At 58.4% G+C, this 11,211-nt stretch overlaps 1 protein-coding gene across 1 annotated transcript; it reads right to left on the bottom strand.

Moving 5' to 3' along the window:
* Window positions 1-1,905: 1,905 nt before the first annotated feature.
* TNNT2 (troponin T2, cardiac type) lies at window positions 1,906-10,197 on the bottom strand. Its single transcript, XM_058423514.1, has 15 exons — window positions 10,122-10,197; window positions 9,251-9,261; window positions 9,117-9,134; window positions 7,555-7,611; window positions 7,004-7,036; window positions 6,491-6,526; window positions 6,216-6,237; window positions 5,294-5,354; window positions 5,075-5,191; window positions 4,403-4,480; window positions 4,200-4,310; window positions 3,709-3,818; window positions 3,077-3,167; window positions 2,598-2,638; window positions 1,906-1,930 (listed from the first exon to the last, which is right to left on the bottom strand). Exons 1-15 carry the CDS (start codon window positions 10,157-10,159, stop codon window positions 1,921-1,923), a joined length of 834 nt encoding a protein of 277 aa, XP_058279497.1. The 5' UTR covers window positions 10,160-10,197; the 3' UTR covers window positions 1,906-1,920.
* Between the last annotated feature and the right edge of the window lie 1,014 nt (window positions 10,198-11,211).

Genomic DNA, 11,211 nt, shown 5'->3' on the forward strand with positions numbered 1-11,211 from the left:
ACTATTCCATGAGCCAAGAGGTGGAAGCAGAGCCCTGTCCATGGTGTCCCACAGGGCCAGCTGTGACCAGAGAGGATCAAGTGGGGCTCTGGTACAGCAAAAGCAGAAAAAAGAACAAAAGAGGCCATGATGAGAACTGCCCCAAAGTGCAGCAGGAAAAGCAGCTCAGACCACTGAGCTCTATCACCAAACCTGCCAAGGACTGTAGCTGAGATTATGCTGGGAGGCACAAGGACAGTTACTTGGGTGTTCCTGGGTGGTTGCTGTGACCTCTCACAGCCCAAGGAGCAGGTGGGCAACTCCTCGAGCTGTGCTGAGCCTGTGCTGTGTCCTGTGGGATCAGAGCCTCAGGATGGAGACCACACCTATGCGCCCTCACCACCTCTTTATTTACAGACACAACACCACTGCGGGGTGGAGATGGGAACCTCGTGAGGCCTCTGCCCCTTGGAGCCCCCATTCCTGCAGCCAGGGCTCTGTGCAGCCACTGCAGCTCCTGGGGCTCGGCCTCCTCTCCCCCTGAGCCTCTACTTCCATCGGCTGCCCACCATGGTCTTCCCACGGGCACCCTTGGATCTGCAAGGGAAGAGGAAAAGCATGTGCAAAAAGGCATCAGCAACCACACAAGGAGGATGAGGTGGATGCTGTCAGTGGTCCTGCAGCCTTTTCCTGTTGAAAACTGCCCTGGGGGCAGATGACCTTCACTTGCCCCTGGTAAATCTTGGGACCTGAGTCAAAGTGTCCTAGGACTCTCTGGGAACAAACTCATGCAGCTGCCAGGAGATTCTAAGGATCCGTCTTTTCCTTCCCATGCTCCTCCCCCCCCAGGAATGACTCCAAGAAGAATTGACAAGGTGCATCTGTGGCTGCAGAGGGATAAAAGCAGCTGCAGGATCCTTCAGGACCCAGCCCCTCGCTCCCCTTAACCAGCACAGGGGGAGCGGGCACTGCTTGGGCACAGGGCAACACAGAGGAGGTTTGGGTGGGCAGCACGGGGAGTTCTGGCTGCCAGTCCTTGGGATTGTCTCACCCCTGAGCCCGGCTGCTGCCCTGGGGTCCCGGTGTCCCTGCAACACACATGGAGTGGGACACATACAGGACAGGTACAGGAACACACAGAGCACCTGTGCAGGGACATGCACACACACACAGACACACAGACACACACACACACACACACAGACACACACACAGAGCCCCTGTGCAGGGACATGCACACACACACACAGACACACACACAGAGCCCCTGTGCAGGGACATGCACACACACACAGACACACAGACACACAGACACACACACACAGACACACACACACACACACAGAGCACCTGTGCAAGGACATGCACACACACAGACACACACACACACACACACACACAGAGCACCTGTGCAGGGACATGCACACACACAGACACACAGACACACAGACACACAGACACACACACACACAGACACAGACAGAGCACCTGTGCAGGGACATGCACACACACACAGACACACAGACACACACACACACAGACACACACACAGAGCTCCTGTGCAGGGACATGCACACACACACAGACACACACACAGACACACACACAGCCCCTGTGCAGGGACACAGACACACAGACACAGACACACACACACAGACACAGACACACACACACACACACACACAGCACCTGTGCAGGGACATGCACACACAGACACACACAGACAGACACACACACAGCAAGTGTGCAGGGACACACACCCACACACAGAGCACATGTGCAGGGACACACAGACACACACACACACAGCAAGTGTGCAGGGACACACACACAGACACAGAGCACATGTGCAGGGGCACACACACACACACACACAGAGCACATGTGCAGGGACACGCACAACCATGCACAGACACACACAGCCCTCAGAAATGCCTGTACTCACCCTTTGCTGCAGGGTCACGCCATGGTGAGGCAGGAGAGAAGAGAGAGTTGGTGTAAGCAAGTGGGAGACTCTGCCCCTGACACATGGGGTGGGCTGAGCACCTCGCACATGAGGGGGAAGTGGGATGGGGATGTGAGAGCATTGCAGTGCTCATGGGAGTAGGGGTTAAACACCCTCTCCACCCTCCTCCAAAGGGTTCCCCAGTCATGTGCAGGGAACATGGACATGGGAATAGGTTCCTCTGGCCTTGTGGACTTGCACAAACCCCACACTTCCCCTACTAGACAAGCTGGGATCTCCAGCAGCTTCCTGAGATGCCGGGTAGAGCCCCTGCAGGGATGGGGTGGCTGGAGACTGTAAGGACCCCACAGGACACAAGGCCTCCCATGCAGAGGTGGGGTCTTGCTGGGGACTATCCCCTGCTGAGGTCTCTGGGGGGTGGGATGCTGGTGACACTGGGAGGCCATGGAGGTTTGCCAGGAGCAGAGGGGCAGAGACTGAGGTCCCTGGGGCAGACCTGCAGGGCCAGGAACGCCGGGCACCAGCAAGACCAGAGGCAAGAGGGGGAAGGGGAGGAGATGGTTCAGCAAGAGAGATCCATGGGGGGGAACTGGGGAGCAGGGAGCTGGATCTGGAAGGACAGGAGATGGAAGAGGGATGTGCAGCCACTTACACTTTCTGGTGGTCACTGATGCGGTTTCGAAGGACATTGATCTGCAAGAAAAAATAGTGAGTGGTGAGGTCTGGCGAGAAAAAACTGCAGGTGGATGGTGAGGTCTGTCAGTAAAAGCTGCATTTGGACAGTGAAGTCTGAAAAGATGCCCCAGGCTGGGGACAAGGGCTGAGTGAAGATGCTTCACTGCTCCCTTTACCCCAGCAGCTTTTCCGTGGGTTTTAGAATCCCAGAATCCCAGCATTGTTGGGGTTGGAAGGGACCTTCAAGCCCATCTCATTCCACCCTCTGCCACAGGCAGGGACACCTTCCACTGTTCCAGGTTGCTCAGAGCTCCATCCTGCCTGGCCTGTGATCTGTTTGCCCTGTGGTGGTGCCAGGTCCCCAGGAGCTGGGAGATCACTTGCACACCCCAGCTCATCAAAAGGAGCAGTCAGGAACACAAAGGGTGGACAATACACAGAGGCCCTGGGGCTCACCTCGTATTTCTGCCGCTTGAACTTCTCCTGCAGGTCAAATTTCTCAGCCTCCAGGTCATGGATGTTCTGCCACAGCTCCTTGGCCTTGTCCCTACAGGAAGAGCCAGCTGGGGACAGTGCAGGGAAGGGCTGTGGCTCCCAGGGAGCTCAGTGCAGGGATGGGGCACTGATGCCAACCCCTCATCTGTTCCCTGTTTGGAGGCTCCCAGACAGGGAAGTGTTATCTGGGCAGTGAATCCAGGGACAAGAGCCACGGGGAAGGTCAGTGCATATGGGGACACCTGTGCCACCCGTGTGACCCTGGCTCCTCAGGACACGCCTGTGCCACCCGTGTGACCCTGGCTCCTCAGGACACGCCTGTGCCACCCGTGTGACCCTGGCTCCTCAGGACATGCCTGTGCCACCCGTGTGACCCTGGCTCCCTCTCATGGCTGGTGCCATCAGCCGCAGCCTGGCCGTGGTGGCCCTGCACTGCCCTGGAGCCCGTGCCCCCTAGGGTGTCACCGCCCATCTCCAGCTGTGCCATCCCCCTCCGCTGGAAGCTCCAGGGAGCCGTGTCCAGCCCGGGATCCTGCCCAGGAGCTGGGACCCAGCACAGGGCTCCTGCCCTGGCCATCCCTCCCTGTGCTCACCTCAGCTTGTCCTCGCTGAGGTGGTCGATGTTCAGGGGCTTCCGTCGCTCACTGAGGATCTTCTTCTTCTTTTCCCGCTCCGTTTGCTTCTTTCCACCCTTTTTCTCTGACTGAGGAAACCATCAGTCCACTGGAGAGAAGGAAGTCTGCCCAGCCTTTGCTCTCCCCCATCCCCGGTTCTGCACCAAACACCCTCAGCTTTTGGGACTCCTGACAGCACATAAGGTCCGTGGGGACATTTTGACAATAGTGGACAAGACACCGTGTCCTTGTCACCATCCCAATCCCTGGCCCTGAGGCAAGGTTGGAGCTGCACATCCGCAGAGCAGAGCTGAGCTCACTTTGGCCCTGTAACCCCTGACCCAAGAGCAGTTCCCTGCCCTCTCCTGCCCAGAAACCCCACAGTGTCACATGGATGAGGTCAGCCCATGGCTGAGCCCTTCCCTGGAGCAGCAGCGGCTCCATCCCAGCCCCCTTTGGAAGGGTCCCACCTTCTGCATGTAACCCCCAAAGTGCAGCATGTTGGAGAATGCCTTCTTCTTCCGTGCCTCCTCCTCCGCCCTCTTCCGCGCCTCCTCCTCCTCCTTGCGAGCTCTTTCTTCCTGCCGGGGTCAGAAGCGGGTGAGCAGCGGGTGGATGGACACACAGGTCGTGGCCCCAGCGTCCCCAGGCTGCATTTCCAGAGGACACTCACGGCCATGCGGGCCTGGCGCTCCTTCTCCCGCTCGCTGCGGATCCGCTGCTGCTCCGCCCGCTCCGCTCGCCGCTGCTCCTGCACAGGGAAGGGACCTTGGCATGGACACCGCAGGGAATCTGCATCCTCTCTGCTCCAAGGAACACATCCCTGACCCCAAGAAACTTGAGAGCTCCAAGGGAGCCTGAGGACAGTGACCCCGTGGAGAGGTGCATCTGCATCAGGTACCACAGCACAACACCAGGGGCATCCCGGTGAGCAGGGACAGAAGGGAAGGGCTGGAGCTGTGCCAGGGGGGATTTAGGCTGGGTATCAGGGAAAGGTTCTTCCCCCAGAGGTGCTGGGCACTGCCCAGGCTCCCCAGGGAATGGGCACAGCCCCGAGGCTGCCGGAGCTCCAGGAGTGTTTGGACAATGCTCTCAGGGTTGCACAGGGTGGGATTGTTGGGGTGTCTGTGCAGGGCCAGGAATTGGAACTGATCCTTGTGGGTCCCCCCCAGCTCAGGGAATTTTATGGTTCACAGGCACTGGGGCACAAAATGTGGCTCAACCCTCTGGCTCTGTCCTGCAGTGTCAGGGATGTCCCAGCACTGCCAGGACTGTGGGAAAGGGACAGTCGCTGAGTGCCCACAGGGACAGGGTAGAGCCAGAGAGCAGAAGGCTGAACACATACAATCCTGTCCTTCAGGGACAGGAGCTCCTCTTCCTCTTTCTTCCTGCTCTCAAAGTGGGCTTCGATGAGGGCCTGCAGCTCGTTCAGGTCCTTCTCCATGCGCTTGCGGTGAATGTCCTGCACCAGACACAAACAGCCAGAGCTCCAGCAGCTGCCAGACACTGAGGGGAGCAGCGGGAGAGCAGCACCCCCAGGCGTGGGAGCTGGGGCACAACTTACATCAAAATCCAGTCTCTCACCATCTGGGATCTTGGGAGGCACCAGGTTGGGCATGAAGACCCTGCAATGGAAGGTGAGCTGGAGCACATTGGGGCTGCAGCAGATCTGGGACAGCACGTGCCTTTCACCCATTCCACCCTCCCCCCTGAGCCCCACAGTCCCCAGGGATGCAGAGTGGGCACAGTTGGAGGATGGGGAGTGCAATGCATCCTGCTGGAGGTGCCAGCTGGGCAGCCACAGAGGAAGACCTGCGGCATTCCTGGGAAACACTCCAAGGTGCTTGCATGGCTGGAATAACTCTGCAAGCTGCAGACAATGTGGCACAGGCCCTTTGCCAGGCCCCCTGAGCTGGCAGCTCCCCAAAGGGCACCGTGTGCTGTGGTGTGACCTGGCTCAGGCAGCTGGATCCTCTCATCCTGCGGGGCTTGAGGGAGGGCAGGAGATGCTCAGCAGGGGCACAAAGGGATGAAGGGATGATGGCTGAGGGCAGATCCCAGGGGGCCAGGAGTACCCTCCATGTTTCTGGCAATGGTTCACAATCCTGCTCCCTGGGGCTCAGGCCCTGGAATGTTGGCACTCCTGGAAGTGTGCACCTCATGCCAGCCGTAGCCTAGGCTCAGTGTCCCAGGCTGGGATGCTCACACACACACACACACATTTTTGCCACCTGCAGGGTCACAGAGCTTCTCCCAAGGAACATACAAAATGCTTCAGAAGTGCCTAAAGACCTCATTCCCAGGGTCCCCTTCACGGTCCATATTTCACTGCCTGTTCCTCTCCCTTCTTCTCTCCATGTCCCAGTCCCACCCTGCTCCCATGCTCTGGAGGCTCCCTGTGCCCTGCCCTTCATGGACCAGACTGTCACACGGAGCCTCTGCCCTGGCACAGCTCAGACCTTGCCCCAGGGAGCTGCTACACTTACTTGGGTTTTGGCTTCGATTCACCTGCAGGTCCCAGGAGCAGGACAGAAAGACAAGGTCAGTGTCACCGAGGGGTTTCCTGTCACCCTTTGACCCAACCCCCGCCCTGAGCCGAGCCCTCCCTCTCTCCCAGCAGCAGGGACAATCCCCCCGCGGTGAGGTGCCAGCCCTCTGCCAGAGGACACATTGTGCCCGAGGCACAGCTGGCGCTGCTGGCTGAGCAGAGCAGCACCTGGTACCCCCCACCCAGGCAGAAGGAACAAAGGTGATACTTCACCTTCCCCGGGCTCCTGCTCCCGGTCTCCCTCTCCACCTGTGGAAAACACGATGCTTTGTGTCCCCGTGGACAGTCCTGCCCAGGGACACTGTGGGGGCAGCTGTCCCCCTCTTTCCCATGCCTGTCCCCACTGCAAACCCCGGCTCCACCCCTGCAGGATGAACGGGGGGAGAGCAGGCCCTTGAGGGACATCCCTCACTCACAGGGTGGCCAGGAGAGCCTCAGGTCCTCTCTGGGAGCAATGCGGACAAGTTTTGCAGGAGCTCAGGATAGAAAAGCAGCAGTGCCTCCCTCTCCTGCTGTATTTTGACTGAATTTCTGCCCGAGGCAGCAGAAATCCATCCCTCCTGCTGTCCCTGTCCTGCTGGGGGATGTGGCCAGGGCAGCTCTGCCCCATTTACCACAGATCAGCCCTCCGGTAGCAAATAAATTCAGCCAAAACCCCATTACAAGGGCTCAGTGTCTCAGGGGACTGGGATGACCAAACCCATCTCTCCTCTTCTCCCACTTTACCTTCTCCTGCTGCTTTAGTTTCATCTTCTTGCTCTGTTGAAAAGCAATGGGAGAACGTGAGCACCCCTGGATGAGGGCAGTCACACCCCCAGCACAGAGGGGCCCCAGCACCCTGACTCGGGGTCACAGCTGGGGGCTGAGCCTGCCCCAGCAGCAGTGACAGCACACACAACATGCCCCAAAGCCACCTCATGAAATCCAGCGCTCTTTTGATGATCAGACACATCCGAGCTCAATCCCAGCTCCAGACCCCCCCCCGAAGGCAATGGACCCCTGGTGAAACAGGCTTGGCCCATTTTTGGCATTATTTCAGAGGGCTGGACACAGCAAACACCATTGTCTCCATGCTTGTAGGGCCCAGACAGAGCAGGGCAGGGCATCTCAGTTTGACATCCCCTTGCTGGACACCAGGCCTGGGGGACAGCTGCCCCTCTGTGTGATGCTCCCGGGTCACAGCCAGGCTGGGGCATCCCAGCCCGCAGCTGGAATCCCCTGGAGCAGAGCCCAGCCCAGCCCAGGCACGGGAGCTCCCCGGAACAGCCCCCGCTCACCTTCTGCCTTGCTCTCTTGGGTCTCCTCCTCTGCCTCCTCTACCTGCTCTTCCTGACCTGTGGAATAGCGGGCAGGGTGAGGGCAGCAGCTCCCTGCAGCTCCTGCTTCGGGATCATTGCGGCGCAGAGCCCGGAGAGACCCGCGGGAGCCGCAGCCGCAGGAAAGGAGCGGCGGCTCCCTAGGCAAAGCGCTCCTCCCTAGCCTTACCCAGGAGCTGCTCAGGGCAAAAACTCCCAAAATTAACGAAATTGAAGGATTTATCGCCACCTCCTGGCTTGTCCCTCATTCCCTCTCCTGCTCCCATTCCCTCACACCCCAGGAAGGAAGGAGGAATTTCTATTGCTCTGCTCTGGCAGTGAACTCCAGGAGCGGCTGAGGACGCGCCCCTGGCACCTTCCCAATCTCATGTGTGACACTGCTGGAGCCTTTTTCCACTGGAGGGAGCAGCGTCCCCACAGGATTCCTCCACGGGAGCCGGAGTGATGCGGTGCCCGCAGGCCCTGGGGACACTCGTGCCACGGCCAGACAGGAGGGAAGAAAAAGAGGACAGCAAAGACAGACAGCAAAGACAGCAAGCCATGGCTGGCAGATATAAGAAACAAAGCGCGGACAGTGGATGGACACACAGCACAGCAGGGCATGGATGGAGCGCAGGAAGAAGAGAAAGAAGTGGAAGAATGAAAGAAAACCATTCCCCAGCCAGGGAAAGGCAGAACACATCGACCCACGACTTTTCCCAAGAGCAGAGAGAGGAAATAATGAAAGGTGTAATAACTACCGTCGTCTTCCTCTAGCCATTCTTCCTCTTCTGAGCCAGGGAGGAGGGAAGGAATAAGCACAGGGATTAGTTGGGTGTCAGAGTTTTGGCATGCATGAGATGAGGACTCGAGCACTGCAGAGGCTTCCCCTGCACCTCTTGCTTTTACTCTGAGGGTGTTTTGCCTGGCAGTGCCCTGGAGCAGCCAGAGGCTCAGCTCAGCCCAGCCCAGCTCAGCCCAGCCCAGCCCAGCTCAGCTCAGCTCAGCTCAGCTCAGCTCAGCCCAGCCCAGCCCAGCCCAGCCCAGCCCAGCTCAGCTCAGCCCAGCCCAGCCCAGCCCAGCTCAGCTCAGCCCAGCTCAGCTCAGCTCAGCTCAGCTCAGCCCAGCCCAGCCCAGCCCAGCTCAGCTCAGCCCAGCTCAGCCCAGCCCAGCTCAGCTCCTGGCCCAGGGTTGTGTCTCCGCTGGGCTGAGGCAGGTGGAAGTTTGAGTTTGGATGAGACTGTCACACGTTCGGCAGAGGCTCCAGCTCCTGTTGGGATACTGGGATCACACCTCTGCCAGCACCCATGGCCAGCATTGCCAGCTCTGGTTTGAGTCAAAGGATCACTGACAAAAAATCCTGAGAAAATTCAGACTGGTTTTGTTCCTACTGATGTTTCAAGGGCAGGCATCTCAGACATGGTCACATCTGCCTTTCCTGGATGTGATTTGCCCATTGCAGCCCAGGAGACAATCCCCACACCTCCAGCAAATCACTGAAGCCCCAGCATTTGGCTCTTGGTCCTTGCAGGTACAACTCCTACCTTCTTCCACGCACTCCTCTTCACAGAGCACACAGGGCACGGCCAGAGAGAAGGAAAAGAAGCCTCAGGTTATTGGAATTTCTTTGATCAGCTTTTGGCTTCAGGGCAGTTGCAGGTGCTCCATGTCCTCTTACCTTCCTGCTCCCTGCAAAGCACAACAGGAATTCACAGAGTCACACTGAGTTGCTGGAACGGGGCCCATCAGTGAGGCTGAGGTGAGTTTGGGATTTCCTCAAGGCTGGCTCCCCTTTCTCACAGCACAGGGCCAGGGCTGCTGGGTGGCTGCTGTGGTGGCAGTGGGGACAGGGACAAGGCCCAGGTCACCCTGCAGGCTGTGGGGAGCAGGGCTAAAGGTCTGGACTGGCACTTTGACACATTTTGCAGCACGAGAAGATGAGCGACCTTTGCCTGTAATCCCAGAAATGGGCATCTCACATCCCACTTTTGCCCCCAGGTCCTTCCCTTACCATGGAGGAGATGCACAGCCTGTCCCAGGGAGACAGAGTGGTGACACACATGAGTCTGGTGTGGCACTGGAACACCAGAGGATTCATGTCCCCTTTCTGCTGGTGGATGAGAAGTGGGAGCTGTGTTTGAACTCGCCCCTATAACCCCAACCCCATCCCTCCAGGATGTGTCTCCTGGCCCAGCAGCCTCCAGCAGCAGAAGCTGCTCTCAGATCTGGGCCTTGGAGGGTGATACTCTGGGTGTGGCAGCAGGACCCCATCAGCAACAGATTGGTGGCCTCGGGTTTTCCCATCTCTGTCTCACAGATTTAGACTGCAGCATTCTTAATGTAAGAACCATCCTCGTCCTGCCCGTGGGTGTGGATGCAGCTCCCAACACAAATTCCCGCTGCTGGGGTCAGGCACTGCCAAGGCAGAGGGGCACAGGCTGGGGGTCCATGGTGGGTGCTGGGGTAACAATGAGAGCACTTCCAAGCAATGCTGCCATGGGAAAGTGGGAACAGGGAGAAAGAAACTGGGTTCAAACCACCCCACTTACTGCTCGTACTCCTCGGTGACCTCCTCCGTGTCTGACATCCCTGCTTCTCTGGCAGAGCTCGAGGTGCATCGGAAAAAGCGAGGGTTAGAAGTGAGATAAGGGCCAGCACAGCCTGTCCCTCAGCACCAGGACAGGGACACAGAGATGCTGCCTCTCTCCAAAGCACTTGGAGCTCCCAGCTGTCCCCAGTCAGGTTGTGACAGCGTTATCTCAGCAGAGATAAGGCGCCTTCCCCCCTCCTGCCCCTGGATCACAGCTTGCCCCAAACAGGAGCAGGAGATTGGACACAGCCCCCTGTCACACCGATAACTCTGTCAGGAGCCACATCCAGGGCACTCAGCCCCCCTGGCCCAGCCCTCTCAGGGGCTGTGTTTGCTCAGGGGACAGGAAAATCGCCCCATGGCAGTGTTCAGCTTGTTTTGGTTCCTGTTCCTAGCTCGGGGATGATCCCTTCTCTCAGATTTACAGCCCTGCACCAGGCACAGCACAAGGCCCCAGCAAACCCTCCCAGCCCTCCAAGTGCAGAACTGCTGTAAAAGTGGCAGCCTGGGCTCAGCAGGAGCATTTCACCCCTGTTAGATACAAGGAATAATTTACAGCCTGGTTTTGTGGTTTAGCCCTGGGTTTAGGGCTAAAACTCCTCCAGAAACAGCTTTTCACCTTCCCAGCTCATCTGTCTTCCTCCCAGCTGTGCTCAGGAGGACTTTGCTCATCATCTCACCTCATCTGACCTTCATCCAGCACTGCACTGTGAGATCTGCACCCACCAGCCCCATCCCTGGGCATCCTGCAGCAGCTCAGAGCCCCAGGCCCAGCCCAGCCCTGTTCCCTGCCCGTGCCAGCCCTCGGCAGGGCTGAGATGCCACAGGACGATGCAAGGCAGCTCTGGAAATAAATAACCTCCATGTGCTGAACCACCTGTTCCCAGAGCAGCAAGACTTCCCTGCTCCTGCTGCCCAGAGTCTGGGAACAACTGCTCCTGGCTACATCTGTCGAGCATTTATTACCCAGGATGGGTAGGACAGGCCTTAGGAGTGCTTATTCAAGATGCTGGATCCAGGGTTGGAATGCTCAGGCATGGAAAAGGGGC

The sequence above is a fragment of the Hirundo rustica genome, chromosome 24, assembly GCF_015227805.2.
Source record: "Hirundo rustica isolate bHirRus1 chromosome 24, bHirRus1.pri.v3, whole genome shotgun sequence".
Taxonomy (NCBI): Eukaryota; Metazoa; Chordata; class Aves; order Passeriformes; family Hirundinidae; genus Hirundo; species Hirundo rustica.